The 17,694-nt window shown below is 39.9% G+C and overlaps 1 protein-coding gene across 5 annotated transcripts in view; it reads right to left on the bottom strand.

The window, feature by feature from the left end:
- pcnx1 (pecanex 1) overlaps positions 1–17,694 on the bottom strand; it is a 297,449-nt gene that overhangs the window by 216,313 nt on the left and 63,442 nt on the right. For all 5 annotated transcript variants that reach the window (XM_078563132.1, XM_078563129.1, XM_078563128.1 and 2 more), the window contains exon 2: positions 4,081–4,289. In XM_078563132.1, the coding sequence (XP_078419258.1) occupies positions 4,081–4,289 (209 nt within the window). The remainder of the gene's footprint in view (positions 1–4,080; positions 4,290–17,694) is intronic.

Raw genomic sequence — 17,694 nt, forward strand, 5'->3', positions numbered from 1 at the left:
AGAGTTAACATTTCAGTTAGACGACCAATTCTGATAAAAGGTCATTGACTTGAAAGGTCAACTCTGTTTCTCGCTTTCCCCGAAGACATTGTCTGACTTGTTACTGTTGAACATCTCTGTTATAGAAGGCCAAACCTGGTGATCACATCTATTCCACTTTCCATTGTCTGGAATTATATGCAGTCGTATAGAGAAATCCTTGTGGTCACATCAGCCTGTTTATTCAGCAGTTTGTTGGCCCTTTGACTATGTCAGACAAGAGATACTGCTGGACTGTGGATCTCTGATCTAAACAGAAACATATGATCTTTAATGTAATTTTATAAATAAAATTTGAGTTACCGTTACTGTGTGTCACTGCCAATCTAGGGGTTGCTACAGTGTAAGTTTTTATTAACACAAAAGATTATTGTCTAAGCACTGCAATTGGGGTGTATGCCTATGATCTGTGGTCCATAAGCATCTTTGCTGATCATAAAGAACATTACAACGATATTGGCTAACACTTAAATTACCACAATAATTTTAAGATGAATAGTTTTAACATTTTCTTTCAATATGATGGTCAGTTTTATAAAACAAAAACCTGCAACTCTATGCAAGCAGAGAGAATACAGACAAATTTTCACATTACATTACTGCAACTTTTCCTGATAGTCAGGGGCTATTATATTAAATACCAGTATCAGATTAAACCCCTTCATTTAACAAACACTGAAATGTTGACTGGTAAAGACCAAGTCAAAACAAGCATATGCCAGCTCAGTCAAAAGTTCACATCAAATAATAGTCCATGGTTTTGTTTACTGGCAATTGTTATCCAGCAAAACCTATTATTCTACTTCATTGCAGAAGCTCTCATGTACTTTATTGCCTCCACATCAAAATTAACTGTACTAATTTTACTTTCCTATTCTCTATATTGCAAGGCCTTGTCTGCCTGCTCTGGTGGTTTAGATGGATGAAAAACATTCACCGGGACAACTCAAAGAGCAGCTCTCCCAATGCCTTTCCCAACATCCTTTACTCGCCGAACCAAATCAAAGACAGACTGACCAGTCATTCATCTAATTTGTTATTTGCAGGGCCTTACTGCACACAAATTAGCTGCCCTGTTTCCCTTATAGAATAACATTGACAATCTTCCAAAAGTAAAACATTGAATGAAGTGCTCTGGGATGGGAAAAAGTTGAATGCAAGTTCTTTCTTTTCTTCATTTGAGTTATTTATCGAATTTCTCTTAAATGCCATGTTTCACTCAGCTTCAACCTTTCTATATTCAATAATTCCTATATTCCAAATACCCTCCGAGTCCAAGATAAATTCCATCATGTGGGATTGAAGAGAAAAACAGCTTGAGGAGTAATGCAAATTTTTGGAACAATTTGAAGAATATAAGCCAACAATAAAAAAAGCTATTTGACCTAACAAACTCATTTCCTCCAGACAGAAAGTTGACCCCAATGTACAGACTCTACCCAATCCCGATGAAAGAAAACAACCAAAGGGAAACCACTACACAGATAAAACATTTTGGGAGATTTTTTCCATTGTCAAAAGATAATCACGGAAAGCTCCAGACATGAATCCAGTTTAACAGCCCATACTCAAAACTCCAGCAGCTAAACCACAATTACTAAGTATTTCAAGCTCAAATAAGTTATTACAACATTTTTCACAATTGAAAGAAAGCTTGGAAGTCGCTCGTGAAATACTCTGGGTATTATCAGATGTCAGATTTGGCTCAGTAGGAGTACTCTTGCCTTGGACTCAGAAAGTGAGAGTTCAAGTCTCAGTCCGGAGATCCGAGCACATGACAGTTCACTGCAGTTCTGGGTGAATGCTGTACTGTCGGAGGTGCCATCTTTCAGATGTGATATTAAGCCAACTCAGGTGGACACAGTTATCGTGGCACTATTCAAAGGACAGTAGAGAAGTTCTCCTGGTGTCCTGGCCAAAAGTAATTCCTCAACTAACATTACTAAACCAGATTATTTGGTCAATTACCTCTTTGTTGCTTGTGATACCATTCTGTGAGCAAACTGGATGCCAAGTTCCCCTAAATTACAATGATGACTACAAGTCTAAAGTACTGTAAAGAGCCTTGGGATACACTGAGATCATAAAAGGCACTATATAAATGCAATGACTTTTCTTTCTTTGGGCTTCAGGAAGAGTATTAAAAAGACATGGAAAATACGCACTGACATTTAAATGCAGTGCTTGATTTGTGTCGTTGCACTTTTACTGAAGTTGGACTTCTGTTGCATTAATAATCGGATGGAAGTGACTCGAACCAAGTTTTGAATGGTTACTGTTGACATCATTAACATTACTCTAATGTATATTACATTACAGATGCCTTCAAATGGCAAGTTCGTTTTACAGCTCCAAAATGCTCTGGGAATTATTAATGTGTGGTTCTTACTGCACATGCTGTTTTATTAAAGGAGTTTCTTTACATGAAGAGGATTCTCCATGATTTCCAAGTTTCCTTCTTCTCAATAGCAAAACAGGATTTTATTTTTCTTCTTGTACCTTATACCAAGCTTCTTTGGAATGATCAAGCCCTTGAGAGCTTACATCTCCTAGTCTGGGTGTGCTGCATCTTTAGTGACCATTACATTGTATATCTCTCAGTTTAATGGGCAGCATTTATCATTGTAATTTAGGGATTTCAGAACTTTCCTCCAAGATTCCAAATTATGTTTGACAGTCAGTCTGGCTCAATGATATTACTTTCACTTCTGAGCCATAAAGTCCTGGGTTCTTATAGTATGAAAGGAGGCCATTTGGTCCATCACGTCCCAGCCTAATCTCACTTCCCATAACCTTGTAAATTATTGCACCTCAAGGGCATATCCTGAAGCTCATAATTTAAGCTGACACTTCAGTACAGTGCTAAGAGAGGGATTAATTGTCAGTTGTGCCATCTTTTGAATGAGGCATTGAACCAAGGTCCCATCTGCCTGTGACGTGAACTAAAAGATCCCACGGCACTATTTGAAGTAGAGGAGAGTTCTTGTCCTGGTCAACATTTATCTCTTGATAAACACTACCAGAAAAATATTTATTGGTTATTTATCTCATTACTACTAATAGGACCACAAGTTGGCTGCTGGGTTTGCCTACACAACTACAGTGGCTACAATTCAAAGGTATTTCATTGACTGCAGAACGCTCTGCGATGCCCAAAGGACATGTATATAAATGCAAGTTCTTTCTTTCACCAGTTATAGGTGCGTATTACCACAGGAACACAAAACCGAGAAAACGGGTCAAGCTAATTCTTGTTGCTAATTATAAAACACCATCATTCTAAGTATACTCAACCCAAAATGTGACCATTAATCAACAGCTTTCAATGAATTCAGCATATACCTTGCTACTGCACAGAACTGAGAGGAATATATAGATGTGACAGAAGTTCTTACAAAACAAAATTATGTAGGACACAGACATTTTCTGACAATTACCTTCCCAAAACAAGCCAATAAAATGAAAAGTCCTTTATTACTAGCCAAATATCATGAAACATCTTGCATCACAAAGAATGCCTTCAAATATCATATCTTTTGCTTTGTAAAAACAGTTATAAATCCATTTAAAAGATTCACTAATTTCCACATGAAAGGTTTAATAACATGGGATCAGTGAGCGGATTTGATATAATCATCCAATCTTGGAATTCAAGATATGAATACTGCTAAAAAATTTTAAATCACAGAAAATCAGCTTTAGGCATAAACTTGGAATTAAGGAAATGCTTTAACCAATTATGTTGATGGAAAACTGCAGTAATAACCAGCAAGTTTTTAAACTTGAACTATTAGCAGACAATTTACAAAGCAAAGGAAAATAAACTCAAGATAATTGACAGCCTGGTCAACTTGCAAGAAAACCACTTCAGATAATCTCTCAGTGATCTCAATTTTATTCTGGCATTCAGGTAATGATGCCGTGGAGAATATTAGTGGTCTGTTCAAAGTAGTAAGGCAGTTACAAACAACTAAGTTAGTATTTTTGAAAAAAAGTAGCATCTTTGACTGCAGTCAAGCATGTAGTATGTCACTCACTCACCCTGGTCCATTGCTGTCATCTCTCCTGGATGATCCATCCTGCTGCTCAGTTTTTGCACGTCTCTCAGTTATCTCACTGCTGCTTTGATCCACAATCTCTCCTTCATCCAGTGCATGGTGCAACCGATAGTTCACTGTCTTAAGTACAACAAACACAGCTGCTATCACAGCACTGTAGCTTCCTACAATGATCATGCTTGATGGAAGAGCCTGCAAGAGAACAAAAGTATACAAAATATTAAGAAACTTCAAGCAATGTTTTACAGGATGGATATATAAAAATAAAGCATCTTTGCTCTAATTATTTTTCTATTCTGCACAGAAGTGTCACTCAAATAGCTTGAGGGAGGCAGGTCACCAGGTTTCAGGTGTCTGCCTATGTTACTATATAACTCGCAATAAATCGGTGATTATGACTTTCTTCTTCCTGCCAAGAAGGTATCATAGCACACATCTTTCAATGTGTTCAGGGTTTAGCAAAGAATTGAAAGGACAACTTGCTGACCTAATGCACCAATCAATTGCTGACTGCATCAACTTGTTAACTGTATATCTGAAGGGCATCAGAAAATAATGGACTAACATTCTATTAAAAGAAAAGGAAAACTTGCATTTATACAGCATCTTTCAAGGCCAGAGATCCCAAAGCACTTTGCAACCAATGTAGTACTTTTGAATTGTAGTCGCTCTTGTAATGTAAGAAAGGTGACAACAGACTCCCACAAACAGCAATGTAATATTTACTAAATAATGTGTTTTTGTGATGCTGATTGAGAGACCAAATTAGCCAAGACAGTGGATATAGCTCCCCAGCCTTTTTTCAAAATAGTGCTATGGGATCTTTTACATCCACCCGAGAGTTTAATGTCTCATCTGTAAGAATTAACAATAAATAAATTCACCTCAAAAGAAGGAATGCTGAATCCAAAATGTTTTAACGGCTATCTTGTGGCCAGCCCTCTGGATGCTGACTTCAATAATATGTAAATCAGTAATTGTTGACATTTCCTGAAGTTTAGTACAGTATTTGCTTTCATTATTTCACTGTCTGATAAAGAAATAAACATAATCCTGCCATTCTATCCATAAATGGAAGCCACTAGACAGCATTCCCATGATATTCCTAATTGCCGCAGGCTGAATCAAAATGTAACAAAATGTTGACCGTTACATCACAAACTTACAAATAGAAGATCAGGAACACAGCCTAAAATTTCAGGACAAATGATCAGATATTATGAACATACAAGAAAACATAGGAACATAAGAAACATCAGAACATAGGAGGAGTAGGCCATTCATCCCATCAATGCTGCTCCACCATTCAATATGATCATAGCTGCTCTTCTACTTCAGTGCCTTTTCCCACACTATCCCCATATCCCTTTGCATTATTGACAAATTTCTAAATGCCAATCTCTATTTTAAACATACTCAATGACTGAGCTGCCAAAGCCCATTGGGGTAGAGAATTCCAAAGGCTCAACCCTCTGAGTAACAAAAAATTCTCCTCATCTCAGTTCTAAGTGATTTACCCCTTATTTTGAAATTGTGGCCCCTGTTTCTAGGATCCCCAAACAGGGGGACATATGAACAAGGAGCAGTAGGCCATTCAGCCCCTCGAACCTGCTCCCCCATTTAATAAGAACATGGCTGATCTGATAGTAACCTCAAACCTGCATCCCTCCTACCCTCGATATCATGTCACAGTCTTGCTTACCAAGAATCCATCCACCTCTGCCTTAAAAATATTCAAAGATTCTGCTTCCACAGCCTTTTCAGGAAGAGAGTTCCAAAGGCTCATGACCCTCAGAAAAAATCCCACCTCTCCATTTTAAATGGGCGACCCCTTATTTTTAAACAGTGACCCCTAGTTCTAGATTCTTCCACAAGAGGAAACATCCTCTCCACATCTACCCTGTCAAGACCCCTCAGGATCTTGTATGTCTTCTAAACTTCAGCAGGTACAAGCCTGGCATGTCCAACCTTTGCTCATTAGACAACCTGCCCATTCCAGCGATTAGTCTTGTAAACCTTCTCTTAACTGCTTCCAACGCATTTACATCCTTCCTTAAATAAGGTGACCAATACTGTACACAGTACCCCAGATGTGGTTGCACTTGTGCTCTGTATAACTGAAGCATAACTGCCCTTTCGTATTCAATTCCCTTCACAATAAATGATAACATTCTATTAGCTTTCCTAATTACTTGCTGTACCTGCATACTAGCCTTTTGTGATTCATGCACTAAGACACCCAGGTCCCTCTGCATCTCAGAGCTCTGCAATCTCTCACCATTTAGATAATATGCTTCTCTTTTATTCTTCCTGCCAAATGGACAATTTCACATTTTTCCACATTATACTCCTTACCAGATTCCCTGTGGCACACCACTCGTTACATCTTGCCAACCTTAAAAAGACCCATTTATGCCTACTCTGCTTCCTGTCAGCCAGCCAACCTTCTATCCATGCCAATATGTTACCCCCCTATACCATGAGCTTTTATTTTCCGCAATAATCTTTGATGTGGCACTTTATCAAATATCTTCTGGAAACATCTTACCTGCATCTACCCTGTCTAGCCCTTTAAGTATTTTGTAGGTTTCAATGAGATCACCTCTCATTTTTCGAAACTCTAGAGCAGGATTGGGAACCCCTGGCCGGATGCTGGATGCGGCCCGTTGCACTTTTTCATCCGGCCCGCAGTGAAATTTCAAAAAAATATATCAGAGAAAACAATTCCTAAATAAATAGTCATAGAACAAGGAAAACACAGAGTCTACACGAATTAATAGCTCACTTGCCAAAAATTTCATGCAAATGCTCCCTCTTTCAGCAAAGCCTATTCATGAGCAAATTTCTTAACAAGGCAGTCAGCTACTGGCTAGGCCAAAAAACATTTGCTGCTTCTATATGTCTTTTAAAAATGCTGCACAACAGAATAATCTTGTGTTGCTAATTACTTTGAAACACGTCTGGAACCAAACAAAACCAAACTGTGCAACGTGTGCTTCATTGCTGAGTTACTTGTAAGTGAAACATGACCTACATGGCTCAGAAGCCAATGCTTTTGCTATAACTTCTTCTAATTCCAATCTCACTCAATCTCCTTATGAAGAGACACAGAGTACAAGCAAGGCAAAATAACAGAGTTCTCCCCACAGTGTTGCCCTGCAGCCTGTGAAGTGGCGCTGCTGTATGACTGTTACTGAGATAAATACATAAATCACCATGACATTTGGCCAATTATTTGTTCTGTCATTCATTGGTTTCCCAACTTGCTTCAAACGCCTAAAGTTGTTGATTGAGAGCCAGGCAGAAATATATTTCAGCTCGCTACACTTGCAACTCTGCCAAATTATAGTACCAAATTCAAAATTCAACAGGCACTCAGTAATTTCAGTATTTTTGTGCATCATACAATTCCTTTAAAAGATTTGTCCTGTCTCATTTTCTAATATGTCAAATGCCATTTTCTAACACTCAGAGCAGTGTGTGGGGTGAGGAATCAGTAGAGGATAGACTGACCATAAATCAGCTGGGAGTGTCATTCCACTGATGGTTGGTCAGGTAAAGCTTTGAATATTCTCAGAGAATTGCTGGAATCTTAACACAAACAGAGTGTTAAAATCTCCACTTGCATAAGGATGTGCTTCGGTTTGTTACATCTCCCTGTGCTATCCCAGTGTTATTGAAAATGTCTACATCAAGCTTCTGGACATCTCTGCGCACTATCGGTTAACTCAAAGTAACACTATCTGTGAAAAATAAATTTCTTTCAGGAGTTCAAGGAAGTAACTATTGCAGTTAAGTCAGTTAACCTTAAAGCAAACCTGCTCACATTAGAAATAACGACTCTTATAAGGTGAGCGCCATGGATGGTTAGAAGTTTCCTCACAGTGATTAAGTATGGATTGGGATGGTTGAAAATTAGTTTCTCTGATTGTACCTTCACTCCCTCCCCCTCTCTCTGTGTTAGCATGGCCTTTGCTAAGTGGTTAATACTTTATACTCCACCTTGCTCTCATGCCCACATGTCCGTCCTTGGCTTGCTACATTGTTCCAGTGAAGCTCAAAGCAAACTGGAGGAACAGCACCTCATCTTCCGACTCGGCACTTTACAGCCTTCCAGACTGAATATTGAGTTCAACAATTTTAGATCATGAACTCTCTCCTCCATCCCCACCCCCTTTCTGATTTGTCCCCCTCTTTTTTGTTTTTTCCAATAATTTATATAGATTTTTCTTTTCCCACCAATTTCCATTATTTTTAAATGTAGTTCCATCCATTGTTTTATCTCTACCTTTTAGCCTTTTTCGAATCCTTCACCCCACCCCACCCCCACTAGAGCTATCTGTACCTTGCTTATCCCGCTTTCTACCCTTAATTAGCACATTCCTTTAGATAATATCACCACCTTCAACACCTTTTTGTCCTTTTGTCTGTGACATCTTTTCGTTATCTCCATCTATCACTGGCCCTCTATCCAGCTCTTCTTGTCCCAACCCACCCTTAAACCAGCTTATATTTCACCCCTTTTCTATTTTTCCTTAGTTCTGTTGAAGAGTCATGCGGACTCGAAACGTTAACTGTGCTCCTTACCACGGATGCTGCCAGACCTGCTGAGTTTTTCCAGGTAATTTTGTTTCTGTTAAGGTTACACATTGCCTGATGGGGGCACCCTGTGATAATCCCGCTGTTAAACAGTGCGCTAATTTTTTTTTTACCATTTCAATTAGCGTTCAATGCAGACCCATTTCTGCTCTTTCAAAGCAACCTGTCCATTTCTGTTTGCTGCCACTCTCCTGTAACACCATGGGGATTGGCCTCAGGACCATAGTGTCCCTGGAGGATGAGAAAAGAAGGACGCCAGGGCATATCAGAGGACCATACAATAACGAAATCTAGTCCCAGAACCTAACTGAGTTTAGCATGGAGGCGAGTTCAGATTGTGCCATCTTTTTATTATTCATTCATGGGATGCTGGCGTCACTGGCTAGGCCAGCATTTATTGCCCATCTCTAATTGCCCTTGAGAAGGCGGTGTGAGTCAAACTCCACCATCTAAAGGTCACCACCAGCGGCAATCATAGCCCAAAATGTTCATGTTTCTGAAGAACATGGCAGTGATGGGCAGGTTTTGGATGTGGCAGTAATGCAGACTGAAGTACCAGTCATTGTGAACAGCGTAGAATCTACAATAACAAGGTTCATTAAGAAAAAGTAAACTCAGCCATTGCATTAAAGCAGTGTGAGTTGAACATTTCTGTATTCTCTCTAGATAAAAATAAATTAAGTTGGTTATTGTGTGTATGGCCCGCGACTGAGTTCGTTCGTGTGAGTGGCCCTTGATAAGAAAAAGGTTCCTCACTCCTGCTCTAGAGAATACAGGCCCAGTTTCCCCAATCTCTCTTCACAGGACAATACCACCATCCCGGGAAGAAGTCTGGTGAACCTTCATTGCACTCCCTCTATGGCAATAATATCCTTCCTAACGCAAGGGGACCAAAACTGCACACGTTACTCCAGGTGCGGTCTAACAAAGGCTCTGTACAGTTTAAGCAAGACTATGCTACTCCTGTACTCAAATCCTCTTGCAATAAAGGCCAACATACCATTAGCCTTCCTAAGTGCCGACTGCACCTGCACGTTAGCCTTCAGTGACTTATTGATGAGGACACCCAGGTCCTTTGGTACATTACATTTTCTAATCCCTTATCATTTAAAAAATACTCTGTGCATCTGGTCCTCCTACCAAAGTGGATAACCTCACATTTTTCTGCATTTATATTCCATCTGCTATGTCTTTGCTCACTCACTAAATCTGTCCAAATCCTCTTGAAGCCATCTTGCATCTTCCTCACAACACACATTCTCACCTAACTTTGTGTCATCCACAAACTTGGAAATATTACATTTGGTCCCCACATCCAAATCATTGATATATATTGTGAACAGCTGGGGTCCTGAGGACTGATCCCTGCGGTAACCCACTAGTCATAGACTCCCAACGTGAGAATGACCTGCTTATTCCTACTCTCCATTTTCTGCCTGTTAACCAATTCTTAATCCATGCCAGTATATTACCTCCTATCCCATGTGCTTTAATTTTGCTAACCAACCTCCTGTGGGGGAGTTTATCAAAAGCCTTCTGAAAATCCAAATATACTACATCCACTGACTCCCCCTTTATCAATTGTTAGTAACATCCTCAACAAACTCCAACAGGTTCATCAAACATGATTTCCCATTCATAAATCGATGTTAACTATGCCGAATCAGATTATCATCCAAGCGTAAAACAATATTAAACATTGTAATACTTGCGTGTTTCAAATTAGTTTACTAATAATATGGTTTCACAGTTATAATCACAAAGTGCACCAAATATGTAAAAAGAAGAGGCCATTTTATAAAGAATGAGGGAGTAGGTCTGATTGGACTGCTCTGCACGGCGCTGGCATGGACTCAATGGGCTAAATGGGCTCCTTAGGCTGCAAATTACTCTATACAAAAGACAATTAAACCAAGCTTAGATCAAGAGAATATTGATCCTCAGTTCTAACACTGTTTAACACCACAGAAAATAATTCTCACGAATGAAGGGTGGAATGGCACATTTTTATGTTATGCAATTTTGTTATGGCACGGCGGATGGTAAATGCCGAGCTGCTCAAATCCCGGAGGGAAACTTGAAACAGCTGCCACAACTGTTTTGCAATCTGTATTTTATAACGAGATGTATGCTTTGAATTCAGTAGTAAGAAGTCCACCGAGACTTAGAGGTTTGTTACAAAACTAAATTAAACATTTATTAATAAAATAAAAGGTTTTAAGCACATACATAGGTCTACAAATTACTACTATAATAACTCCTAACTCCCCTAATTAATCTGACTCCCTGTTACACCCCCGTTAAGGCAACAATAAAACAAAATAGATTCCAACAGATCCACGCAAAGCACACAATTGTTCTGACACAGCAATTGGTAAAGGCTGAGTTGTTTATATCCCAGAGGGAAACTTGAACAACTGTCATAACCTACATTTTCATATGGGAAGTTTGAGATGCAGCTCTGAATTCAGGAATAAAACCATCAAGCCTCAAGAGGCTTTTTAAATATAAAACTAAACTAAATATTTAACAACTTAACAAATTAAACACATATACATGTCTACAAATTGCTACCATAATAACTTTTAAACAAATCCCCAAATTAATCACTCCTGGGTAAATCTTCACCAAGGCAACAATAGCCCATAGACTTTTAACAGACACCAGGCAAAGCACATTTGACCTTATGAATTCAAAATGAGGTTCCTTTCAATTTGGTTCCTTTGCAGACAGTTGTAGGCTTACAGTCATTAATTTTTATTTATTCACAGGATGGCAACACCACTGGCCATTTCAGCATTTTTGCCCATCCTTAATTGTCCCTTGAGAAGGTGGCAGTGAGTCATCATCATGCTCCACTGCAGTCCATTTCCTCACAGAAAGTGTTTGGTGGTGGTAGAGGAGGAGGGGTGGAGAGAAGTTCCAGGATTTCAACCCAGTGACGATGGAGGAACAGCAACAAAGTTTGGGGTCAGGATGGTTTCTGACTTGGGAGGTGGTGGTAGGCCCAGCACATCTTCTGGGTGGTGGAGCTCGCAGGTTTGGGAGATACTGTTGAAGTATCCTTGGTAAGTTGCTGCAACGCACGTTGTAAATGGTAGATGCTGCTTCCACAGTGATAGACAGGGTAAATGTTTAAGGTGGTGGATGGGGTGCCGATCAAATGGACTACTTTGTCCTGCATGGCGTTGAGCTTCTTGAGTGTTATTGGAGCTGCACTCATCCAGACAAGTGGACAGTATTCCAACAGACTCCTGACATGTGCCTTGCAGATGGCAAAAAGGCTTTGGAAGGTCAGGAGGGAGTCACTCACCGCTGAATGCTCAGCCTCTGACCTCCTCTTTTAGCCACATTATTTATGTGGCTGACCCAGCCAAGTTTCTGGTCAATGGTGAACCTCCATAGGATGTTGATGGCGGGCTTAACAATTGTAATGTCACTGAATGTGGGAGGTGGTTAGATTCTCTCTTGTTTGAGATGCTCATTGCCTGGCACTTAAATGGCAATATATTCATGCCATGCAGTAGCCTTTTTTGCACAAGTTGCAGCATCTAAGGAGTTGCAAATGGAATTGAACACTCTGCAATCAATGACTTTCATGACAAATATTATGTTCTAAACCATGTCCCTTGTGTATAACAGACAGAATGTTTTTCAATGTTGCATTTAGTTTAACAGTGTAGTATTGAGCCAGTGATGTTTCCTGTCTGCTTAAATTGTTTGCCTAAAATTGCAATCTTTCACCCAAGGCAAGTCGGAGTCATTTCCTGCTATTTTTCATTTTATCCACCCAGTTTCTAATAGTTTAAAAAAAATAGCAATACAGACATCTTGTTGCATAAAGCGATATGCAAAATGAGGCACCATTTCCTCCCAAAATCAGCCTGTACCTAGATCCCATTGGTAGCTAGTGTACAGTCACTAGGTGAGAGATTACCATGTACAACGATTGTCAAAATCTAGCAAAATAGAGACCAGAGCCATCCTTGTATCTGCTGATCTCAGTATTGTTATTAAGCAACCTGATAGTGCAACCAAAAGCAGATGAAACCAAATTGTTAGACATGCACAAAAGTGTAGTCTCCTCCTATCAATGACAGAATTGAACATGAAACACACACAATGGGAGGTGTGATTCCACTGTTTTTAGCGCAACATAATGAAGAAGTGCACTGATACAAAGCAAAGCACTGTAAGATAAATGAGAGTTCATATGGAACTTTAATTTGAACCAACTGAAGAAACTAGTGTTGCCCAAATCCAATATCTCTGCAATCTACATCAAAACCAAAATAGCATTGTGAATCCCACTTTCTGATTGAAGAATTGGAGGCTTCATTGTAAAGGTTTTCACAATTCCAAACACTTCAGATATTCAAACATCATCTAGCATTCAATTTTCCAGCAATCCAATGCATCTTCTGTTCAGCCAATTACTGGGTTAATAGTGGAAGCACGGTGCATTGAGTTGAAAGAGTTCTACTGCCTTAATGAAAATGAAGAACATTGTGATTGGAAATTCATTCAGTATGATGTATTTGGACTTTCACAAATGTTTCATCATGAGCCACACAAGAGACTTGTTAGGAAGATGGTATAAAGATAAAATGGCTTTACGATTATTCAGAGGATTGAAGGATTAAAAGCAGAGGGGAAGAATAATCTATGTTTCTTGAATTGGTAAGATGGAATTGCCGAGATGCCCCAAGAACCTGTATTGGGACCTCTTTTTCCCCATATATACATAAGTGGTTCAAACATGAGCAGCATAGGAGAATATTACAATTTGCTAATGGCATCAAATAAGGGACATGACTAATTTTAAGAAAGAATACAGATGACTATAGGAGAACATATGATAGATTTGGGAAGTGGGCAGATGTATGACAAATGCAGTTGAGCAAAGATAAATGTGAAGTGGTACACTTTTGGAGAAGAACAGAGAATGGAAATATATCCAAAATGGCAAAATTCACAATGTTGTCAGGAAAGAGAGTTATGGAGATGCATGTAAGAAGATCTTTACTGTTGCAAGTGGGAAAGATGTAAAAAGGGATTGGACTCTTAGGTTTTATATGCACCAAAGCAAAGCGATGATGGAGAATTTATATAAAGCATGCTAGACTACAGTGAGAGTATTGTGAGTGCCACAATAAAGAATGTTGCAGCAATGTAGGTTGACTAGGATAGGAGGGGTGAAAGGAAATAGTCACGGAAACTTAAAAAACTAAGATTCCATTCACCAAAGCAGAAAAGTTTAAAAGGGAATATAACAGCTCAGTTAAAAAACGGTGAAAAGATTTGAGGGGGTAAACAATGAAAGGTTATTTCCTTTTGAATTGGTAACATGGCGCATAAACTTAGCATTAGTACTAGAAGCATAAAATGAAAGTTAAAAGAGTTTTTTTTCCCACACAACTGATTACTAGAATGTGGAAGACATTACCAAAAGCAGCTACTGAAGTTGATTCAATCACACCATTTAAGCACGTTATATAAACGCAAAGAAAAATATTCAGGGGTATGGGGAAAGGTGAGGAAAATGAGTAAAAAGTAGTAATTCTGGGCAGCAGTTGAATAGACATCATTAGGTCAAAATGACTTACTTTAGTGCTTAAATGTCCATGATATAATAATTGTGAACCTTTTTAAGAGTGCACTAGGGAGCATATTGTCCAAGCCTGTAAGTGAGAGCAGAAAGGCCATTTTTGTTCTTGCTTTTCGTATTGACATGCCTCAGTGTTTGTAGCCATCAAGCTTTTATTTTAATTCATTCACGGCATGTGGGCTTTGTTGGCTGGGTCAGCATTTACTGCCCATCCCTAGTTGCCCTTGAGAAGGTGGTGGGGAGCTGCCTTCTCGTGCTGTTAGGAAGGGAGTTCCAGGATTCTGACCCAGCGATGATGAAGGGATGGCGATATATTCCCAAGTCAGGATGGTGGGTGACTTGGCGGGGAGCATCCAGGTGGTGGTGTTCCCATCTATCTGCTGTCCTTGTCCTTCTAGATGGTAGTGGTCGTGGGTTTGGAAGGTGATGTCTAAGGAGCCTTGGTGAACTCCTGCAATGCATCTTGTAGATGGTACACCCTGCTGCTACTGTGCGTTGTTGGCGGAGGGAGTGAATGTTTGTAGATATGGTGCCAATCAAACGGACTGCTTTGTCCTGGATGGTGTCGAGTTTCTTGAGCGCTCTGGGAGCTGCACTCATCCAGGCAAGTGGGGAGTATTCCATTACAATCCTGACTTGTGACTTGTAGATGGAGGACAGGCTTTGGGGAGTCAGGAGGTGAGTTACTCGCTGCAGCATTCCCAGCCTCTCACCTGCTCTTGTAGCCACAGTATTTATATGGCTAGCCCAGTTCAGTTTCTGGTCAATGGTAACACCCAGGATATTGATGGTGGGGGATTCAGTGATGGTAATGCCATTGAACATCAAAGGACGATGGTTGGATTCTCTCTTTTTGGAAATGGTCATTGCCTGGCACTTGTGTGGCGCGAATGTTACTTGCCACTTGTCGGCCCAAGCCTGGATATTGTCCAGATCTTGCTGCATTTGGACATGGACTGCTTCAGTATCTGAGGAATCACGAATGGCGCTGAACATTGTGCAATCATCAGCGAACATCCCCACTTCTGACCTTATGATGGGTGGAAGGTCACTGATGAAGTAGCTGAAAACGGTTGGGCCAAGGACACTCCCCTGAGGAACTCCTGCAGTGATGTCCTGGAGCTGAAATGACTGCCCTCCAACAACCACAACCATCTTCCTTTGTGCTAGGTATCGCTCCAACCAGTGGAGAGTTTTCCCCCGATTCCTATTGACTCCAGTTTTGCTCAGGTTCCCTGATGCCACACTCAGTCAAATGTGGCCTCGATGTCAACAGCAGTCACTCTCACCTCACCACTGAGGTTCAGCTCTTCTACCTATGTTTGAACCAAGGCTGTAATGAGTTCAGGAGCTGAGTGGCCCTGGGCGTCAATGAGCAGGTTATTGCTAAGCAAGTGCCGCTTGATAGCACTGTAATGTGATAACACATTACTGATGATCGACAGATCCTATAGTGGATCAAGCTGTTAAAGGTGAAGTGAAAGAACTGTTTACCAATAGCACTGTGTGTTGATTCCATTTCCCAGAAATTATCCACTTGAAAACTGGTCAAATATAAACAGATTGAAATGTGCATATGCTGAAATTGCAGTAGGTCAAGCTGCTTGTTGAAAGCACTGACCGATGTATCAACGTAAAGATGGCTGAATTCAAGGTTTTTTGGAGGCTAGCCACAATAACTTGCATTTGGATGGCACCTTTAATGTTGTAAAATGCCCCAAGTGTTAGGAAGATATTATAATTCTCATAATGTTATTGGAATTTATTATAAAATAGTGGTATCTGCGCCTATATGTGCTTACGTGTGTGCTACATGCGTGCTTGTGCGCGCATGTGTGCATTGGTGCATGCGCATGTGTGAGAAGCTTAATTGGATTAAAGGCAGCTGGTCTGAAGGCTTTGATGTAAACATGAGAGAATGTATGGTGTAAAAGAACATTTGCATTTTTAAATAAACCAGGAGTTTTCAAAGGAGGGGTGAAATGTGTGCCCTAGCTAGGTGAAGTTCAGAAACAGTGCTTATTTTTCCCCAAAGATTACTGGTAAAACATCGTGTTATGAGGAATTTTTATTATCAGAAAGGTAAAGTCCAAAGACGTAGTGAAATAATGGGAATTTGCATTCTAAGGGGAAATATATATAAAGGAGCAAAGGCTGTGGGTAAGGCTAGGTATTTTTAAGATCTAACAAGTATAAAAAGTCTTCAGCATCTATGCCTCAAGCTGTTTTCAAAAAACTGAAGTGAAGAAAACTCACTCTGAATTCGACTGGTTCAGGGTATTATGTGTCACCTTGTCTGGGTCTTTTAAAATCTATGTGTCTTACTGTTGCTTTGACAAAAGTGTAACGAGGAGTCAGATCAAGTAGGGGATTTACAAGTTATCATAGTAGCAATTTGTAGATCTATGTGTATGTCTAAAATCATTTCTCTTATTAAATGTTTAATATAGTTTTGTAAAAACCCATAAGGCTTGGTGGTCTTATTACTACTGAATTCAAGACACGCATCTAGAAATTTATACAAATTGCAAAACAAGTTGTGGCAGTTGTTTCAAGTTTCCATTTGGGATATGAACAACTCAGCATTTACCATCAGCTGTGCCATAACACCAAGGCATTTCACAGGAATGTTATCAAAAAAAAATTGGCATCAAGCCATAAAATAAGGACAGATGAACAAAGGCTTGGACAAAGAGGTAGGTTTTAAGAAAGAGAGAGAAGTGAAAAGATGGAGAACTTTAGTGAGGGAAATCCAGAGTTTAGGCAGCTGAAGGCATGACTGGCAATGGTGCAAAAATTAAAATCACGTATGCACAAGAGACCAGAACTGAAATCTCAGAGGTTTGTGGGGCTGGATGAGGCTACAGTGATAGCAAGGGTTAAGGCCATGGAGAGGTTAGAAAACAAAGACGAAAATTTCAAAAACAAAGCTTTTTACCCAGAATTACTTAAAACATACGACACTGAAACTTGTCATTTTGGCCCAAATAGTCCAAGCCAGTATTTATGCTCCCCTTGACGAGGACAGGAATGATGAGTGAAAGGGATGTTGTGTGAGCTAGGATAAGAGTAGACTTTTAGATGAGCTTGAGTCAGCAGGGCTTTGGATGAGCTAAGTTTAGGAAGGGTGCAAGATGGTAGGCTGGCCAGCAGAGCATTGAAATAGTCAAGTCTAGAGGTAACAAAAGCATGGGGGAGGGTTTTTATTCAGGTGATTTGAGGCAGAAATGGAGACAGGTAATGTTGCAGTGTTGGGAAAAGGAGATCATGATGATTGAGAGGCATAGGGTCGGAAGCTCCACGCAGGGTCAATTAGAGCTACAAGGATACAAACTGTCTGATCCAGCCTCAGAGTGGACAAGAAGAGGGAGTGAGTAGGTGGCGAGAGGA

The sequence above is a fragment of the Cetorhinus maximus genome, chromosome 18, assembly GCF_964194155.1.
Source record: "Cetorhinus maximus chromosome 18, sCetMax3.hap1.1, whole genome shotgun sequence".
NCBI classification, from domain to species: Eukaryota; Metazoa; Chordata; class Chondrichthyes; order Lamniformes; family Cetorhinidae; genus Cetorhinus; species Cetorhinus maximus.